We start from the raw sequence: 6,870 nt of genomic DNA, 5'->3' as shown, positions 1-6,870 counted from the left end.
TGTGAATAGTTTTTGTAACACTGCCGTTTCAAAAAAGAAAAATGCATGGCTTGTATTGTAAATAAAACAGCTCCAAATTGTGATGACGATGGTTATGGTGGCGGAGGAAATGTTATAGAGATGTCACGATATATTTATAATTTGAGTTTTTTTTTTCTTTCAATACGATTCTATGTTTGCCATGCTACACATTTTAAATAGTTAAAAAAAATCTGATTTTCTTTACAAAATAAAATATCAACAACTAGTATGCATTTTTGGTCCGGAGATCGGGTTAACCCAAAAAATAAAGAGAAAAAGAAAAACAATCTGAGAATGCTCCGAATACATTGGAACTTTGATATGGTCGAAGAGACAAAACATATACTACTATTTAAATATGATGGAGATTGGAGGATGCCCGGCGAAAAAGAAGAAGATGCCACGTGTTGCCACGTGGAACAGAACTCTCTATTGGCGGTGAGAACTGTAGCTATAACTTACAAGAGACGCGACGGCTCGCCTCTTCCAAGGCGTTTGGCAACTCACCGTCCACGTGTCTGGCTGTGATTTCATATTCAAACTTTTTTTTTTGCTTTAAAAATTATTTTGTTTTTGCTTCATCTTCATTTCATTTATGGGACACACTGGTAAGAAATGGCCACCGCCATTATCCACTGGCTTCAACTTGTTAGAATAGAAAGAAAATAAATTTAATTATGCATTATAAAAAATATGAAAACTATTGATTTAAAAATAAAAAAAGGAGGTGATGAATGCAAGGCCGGCCCATTTCCAAAAATGATCCAGAATTTATTCCTCTCTCTGTATCATATAACATTTTTAAAAATCATGACAATAATACAGTATTTGTTATAAAATATTATTTTGGACTTGAAAAATAAGTATGTGAATTTGGTGTATTCTTAAGCTCTAATCCACCGCTTCTCTTTTCCTCTGTGCCGCTGCTCCTGCTCGAAATCAATGATAATATTCAATGCTTTTGCTTTTCTCAGAATATATATATATGTGTATATATATATATATATATATTGTTTCTCTTATTACTATACTAGTAAGTAAGTACTAAGGAGTAAGTATTCATCAAACTTTTACATTTTCGAGTTAGATAAAATGACTTGTGAAATTCTAGCCATTTCTTTCGGAGGTTAGGTAAGGGTTTTCCATTTGACTAGAGAAAACTGCGAGATTTCGGCTCTACCACTAATTGTGGTAATACTGACACTGCCAATATGTGCTGCATCAACATTATGGTAAGAAAAGTAAGAACCAAGCAATGAAAAAAAAAAGCTATGTAAATATATATCAAGAAAAATGGGAAAAATTAAAAAATATCTTATCTGTTTTTTGTTTTGAAGTTTAATATCCAATTTATTTGTGGAAACATAATATTCATATTAATTGAAATGTACAATTTAATAACCTAAAAAAATAAATGTTGTCAGTTTTATACCTATGATCTCTCACAAAAAAAAAATATATTCAAATTTTACTCTTATTCATTTATATTAATTATTAAATATAGAAATGATATGGAATTAATTTAGTTTTAATTTTATTTGGATACAAATTATTATTATTAATATTTCATTTTATCATTATTTTATGTTTTTTACTAAAATTATATTACATTTTATCACCAAATAAAAAAAATCTTTGAAATTTTTGAAAATTTAGAGGTTTTTTATGTTAGGATAATTAGTTTGGTGGTTTAGAGTGTTAGTGTAATACTTATGAGGTTTAAATTGTTATCTTTAGCCAATTTAAATGTTAAATACAAGATTTTCCCGTTTTTGTTTTTAGGAATCTACAATAGTTTGATTGACGATTTTATTGAATTTAGGTTGAATTCCGATCGTAAATATTTTTTACACAAACAACATTGAAAGGCTGTCAAACTTACTTCAAACTATATTCGATCAAAAATGGGATGTTAGTTGGTCAATTGGGCCAACCAGACAATTAAATGCTTTACATAGAAAGACAGACTTGTTAGTTGATGATGAAACAATTTCTGTTCAAGAAATAATGGATTGTATGTTTATAAAAACATTAGTTGATGGTGTTTTCAAAGATTTTTTTTATTTGATGATAAAATGTGATATAATTTGAGTTAATGAAATCAAATAATGATTAAAATATTATTAAAATTAATTTTATTCAAATAAAACTAAAATTTAAAATTAATTTCATATAATTTATATTTTAATAATTAATATAAATGAATAACGGTAAAATTGGATTTTATTTTTTGATAAGAGATCGTAGGTAAGAAATGACAACATTTAATTTGTTGGGTATTAATTAATAATATGGATATTATTTTTATAATTAAGAAATACCAGTTATTCAACTTCTATTTAAAAAGTAAATGAAGTATTTTTTTAGTTTTTTTTTTTAAGAAAAATATATGTCATATAGTATTATTAAATTTTGCACGCATCTACCACGATGACCATGAACTTTCTTGATAAGGGCTTTTAAATGAGTTTATATATAAAAAAATATAAAAATATTCTTTCCTTTAATGGGTTGAGAGATTTGAAAGAAGAAGATGTTGAACTTTAAAAGACTCCATAACTGACTTATCTCTATCACCCAACAAAACACACCCATGCTTGAACCTTCCAATAAAACAACCCAATGGCTAGCTTACTTCTTCTATTACACGCATGTATTTGTCTGCATCATATCATTTCTACTTGATTGATCAGATCAGATACCTGCACCTTCCAATAATTCACTATCTCTCTCTCTCTCTCTTTTGTTACAATTTCTGTTAACAAACTTTGACGTCACCATTTTGAATTCTTATCCAAATTCCATCTTCTAACAGAATTTTCCTTTTTCTCTCTTTCTCTACTTTCTCATTCCTTCCAGATTCTTGATTCTCCCACCACTTCCTTCTTCTTTACTAGTACTTGTTATAGTTTTTGCTCTGTTTTCAAAAAAAGAAAAAAAGAAAAAAAAAGGTGGTTCCTTTTCTCATTTATTTTCCCGGGAAAGAATGAGAGAGTTCTCAGAAGCTTAAAGGGTTTATCATGTTTAAGTCTCCGGGTACTAAAATTCCTCTCAAATAACAAAAAAGTTTCCATTTTTTTTTTAATCTTCTTCGATAAATCTCTGTAGTTATATGGATAAACTAGGGTTGAGCAAAAAAAGGAGCTATTTTGATTTTGCTCTCAAGAACAAAAAGTGGATTTTGTTAGCAGTGTCTGGTTATGGTGCTTTCAGGGTTTATCATTCTCCTTCAATCACCCAGAAAAGGAAACGTATCACTAAGCTCTTCACTCTTCTTCTCAACCTCGTCGAAGCTGCTTCTGATTCCGCCGAAGCCGTTAGCGTCATCTCCAAGGATCTCACTGAGTTTCTCAGATCCGATTCAGATCATATCCCAAACAGTTTCAAACAGATTTCGAAGATCGTCAAGTCCGATGAGCTCAACTCTTCTTTGATCAGATTCACACAAGCTATGACCGTTGGATTGATCCGTGGAGTTAACGATGATGAATCCGGGTCGGGTTTTACGGATCGGGTTTTGGATAAGCTGTTTACGAAATCCGGGTCGGGTTTCGCTTCCGCGATCGTTGGTAGCTTTGCGAGGAACTTGGTCGTCGCGTTTTATTCTTCTTCATCTAGCGGCTGCGGCGGTGGATCTTCGAAATTGTTTGACGCGATTTGTTCCGATGATGGGAGGAGATTGATCGGCGATTGCGTTCAGCGTTTCGTGACTACTGCGGTTTCGGTTTATCTCGATAAGACGAGTGATGTCAACGTTTTCGACGATTTGTTCGCCGGTTTAACTAATCCGAAACACGAAGATAAGGTTAAGCAAACGCTAGTAACGGTTTGTAATAACGCGGTCGAGACGTTTGTGAGAGCGTCGAGAAAACCAACGGTTCAGTTGAACCGGTCGTGTCAGGATTCATCTCAAACGCTGACCGTTGGATCAACGAAACAACAAGCCACGTGGATTGATCGGGTATCGTCGTCCTTATCGGTACCGAGTAACCGGAAATACGTGGTGGATTTAACCGGGCGGGTAACGTTTGAGACGGTTAGATCGTTGTTAGAAGTGTTGATTGAGAGAGCGAATGGTAAAGTGGAGAGTTACGTGGAGAAAGTGAGAGAGAGAGGGAACGAAACGAGGAGATTTGTGAGAGTTAAGACATCGCTTCTTCATAGTTTATGTTTGTCTTTGTGTTTACAGATTGTTGAAGCTCCATGGATCCTGACTCCAAGAAACTGATTTGTTATACAAGTTCAGGCTAAAAGACAAGAAACACTTTTGTGTTTCTTTGTTTTGTTGTTGGTTTAAATTCTTGGATTCATCAATCAAAATTTGATGTAAAATTGTTTTTTTTGTTTTTTATTTTTGTTTGAGAAGATATTAAGATTGTTTATGATTTTTTTTTTTTTTGGATAGAAAGAAATGGGTTGGTTTGAAATTTCTTTTGGATTTGGATATTTGGATAATGATAAGTGTGGGACATTATTATTTTGTTACACTTTTGTGGATAATATATGGTATGGATATAGTTGCTGAGTGACGTGGTTGAGACAAAGGCCAATACATGTTTTATGAGAAAATAACAAGTTGATAACTCTCTCATCTTCAATTGATCTGATCATCTAACTTCAGCTCCTACTTGATATAGTTATACTACAGTACCAACTACACTCTCAAGTTGCAACATCTAGAGTCTATGTACACCCGATATGGTTCTTTCCATCTATATAAAATGAATCATTCTTTCCATAAATAGCAATGTCTAGTCGCAAGTATGGCAGCCACCAACACACAACACACTGTATTGGAAAGTCAATTATAGCCTAAAATGTTTGAGACCTAAAGGCTTTATTTTGAACTCTTTTTAATTTCCATAACAAAACATAATTATATCATTTGCTTATGATTCTAAATGTGGCCATTTGTTTACGATGAAACAACCTGTAAGGACCTTACATGAAGGTGTTACTGTTACATGGTTTTGGTTCCATAGATCCAAGACCAACCTTTTGATGATAGTTGGCGATTCTAAACATAAATCATCATTTTTTTCCAAATATTGCATCTATGATCCGAGCTTAAAACTCTCTCACAAACTATAATCAAATCAAGGACTCGCCAAAAAATTTAAACCAATCAACAAATTAAATATTAAGCTAACATGATGGCTCATTGGCTATGATCAACAACAACTTGTCTCATTTTTATACTCATTTTCTAATGTCTCGCCACTCAAAATCACCTAATAAACTAGGAATCCAAATTACTGTTTTTTGTTTTGTTTTTCGTTATCAGAAAGGATAACAAAGTTTTGATTATTACAAATTTTGTTCTTCGAGGGCTAAGGCCCATACTGAATTGTATCATTTACTCTATCGGCCCAGTCAAAAGCTGGCCATCAGTTAGAGACATAGGATAGAGTCATTGTCTAGTCGTCTAGAAAAGTAAAGTCTTCACTTCACAAGAAAAGTCAACTACTTATTTTTTTGCCCAGTCAACGCGTCTAATTTTAGGACCAAAATACAGCTGGTTGTTACAACCAAACTCGAAAGTTCTTGTTCGACGCAGAATCAAATCTTTGTTGTGACTTTATACAAAATAAATTACTTATTATATAGCTATATTAAAATCCATAATCATACAACGAGTGTGAATAATAAGAACTCTTTCAAATTAACCAAAAAAAAAAAAACAATAAATTAAAATAGCAAATAACAAAAACAAAACAGAAAGTGCAGAGTGATCATAGGTTTGATAATGTAAATATATAGCTAATTAACTGCTTTAATCTAAGGCTTGTGATTCTGAGTGTAAATATAATCGGTGTGCACCACAAGGGATCGTCTTATAAAGCATTCTTCTTCTCCAATTCCGTTGCAGCTTTCTTCTTCAACCATGTCCCCCTCAATTTCCTATACGTAAAAAGAAAAATTGTGCGTCAGTACTAAATTCAAAGTTACTTCCGGTATATAAATTTAGTACTCTTGTGATATAACATGAGACAAATCGAAAGAGTGGTATATCAAAACTTGAAAAACTTTAACGGCTAAATTACAAATATAGTTTTTAATAGATATATATATATATATATATATAATCGAAAATTTATCGGAAAATTTTAAATTTTTTTTTAAAAATATATATACATTGACATATACATATTTTCTTACAAAATACGACGAAGTTTTGAAAACTCATCGAAAATTGATCAAATGTTTTTTTGGAAATTCCGTTAGTAATTTTCGATAGTTCTTTCTAATGACACGTGTTTTTTTAGCGTTACTTCAAAAATTATGCATGCAAGTTGTTTTTATAAAAAAAAAAAAAAATTTGTTATATATCTATACTTTAGAATTTTAGAGTAAGGCTTAGCATAATCTAGGTATTTGCAGCTTTCATATTTATAAAAATTTCATCCAGATCGATCATGTCTAATGCGCCGAACATACTCCGACAGATTCTTGGTTCTTGGTATATATATGGTTTCGAGTTGAAATTAGGATTCTGAAAAAGACATAAAGAAGTTAGCAAACCTTGACGGAGTTTTCTCTGGATGAAGCGGTGGTTGCCGTGGGAGTCAGCCTGGCTGCGTAGGTTAGCGTAGAGCAAAGCAAGAGAGCGATGATGAAAATGGTTGTGAACTTAGCCATATTGATTTGCAAAGGAGAGAGAATGGTAGAGAGATGGAGAATTATTAGATGTGAGGATGATGAATAGAAGATGAAGTCAATTAGGTGAATTTATAGTGAAACTGAAACACGAGTTGACAAAACAGGGAGATGCTGCCAAATGTGAACCATAGAAACTTGTAAAGTATAAAGTTAACTAACTTTATAGCGTCATAAAACGATTCATATATA

The 6,870-nt window shown here is 32.1% G+C and overlaps 2 protein-coding genes across 2 annotated transcripts; one reads left to right on the top strand and one right to left on the bottom strand.

The window, feature by feature from the left end:
- Positions 2,549-4,550, top strand: LOC104711502 (protein PHLOEM PROTEIN 2-LIKE A10-like). Its single transcript, XM_010428203.2, has one exon. The coding sequence runs from the start codon at positions 3,134-3,136 to the stop codon at positions 4,247-4,249; it is 1,116 nt and encodes a 371-aa protein (XP_010426505.1). The 5' UTR covers positions 2,549-3,133; the 3' UTR covers positions 4,250-4,550.
- On the bottom strand, positions 5,599-6,735 carry LOC104711501 (phytosulfokines 3-like). The gene is made up of 2 exons (XM_010428201.2): positions 6,544-6,735; positions 5,599-5,922 (listed from the first exon to the last, which is right to left on the bottom strand). The coding sequence occupies exons 1-2, from the start codon at positions 6,658-6,660 to the stop codon at positions 5,800-5,802; spliced, it is 240 nt and encodes a 79-aa protein (XP_010426503.1). The 5' UTR covers positions 6,661-6,735; the 3' UTR covers positions 5,599-5,799.

This window comes from Camelina sativa, chromosome 9 (genome assembly GCF_000633955.1).
Source record: "Camelina sativa cultivar DH55 chromosome 9, Cs, whole genome shotgun sequence".
Classification (NCBI taxonomy): domain Eukaryota; kingdom Viridiplantae; phylum Streptophyta; class Magnoliopsida; order Brassicales; family Brassicaceae; genus Camelina; species Camelina sativa.
This window is presented reverse-complemented; position numbering and strand designations above follow the sequence as displayed.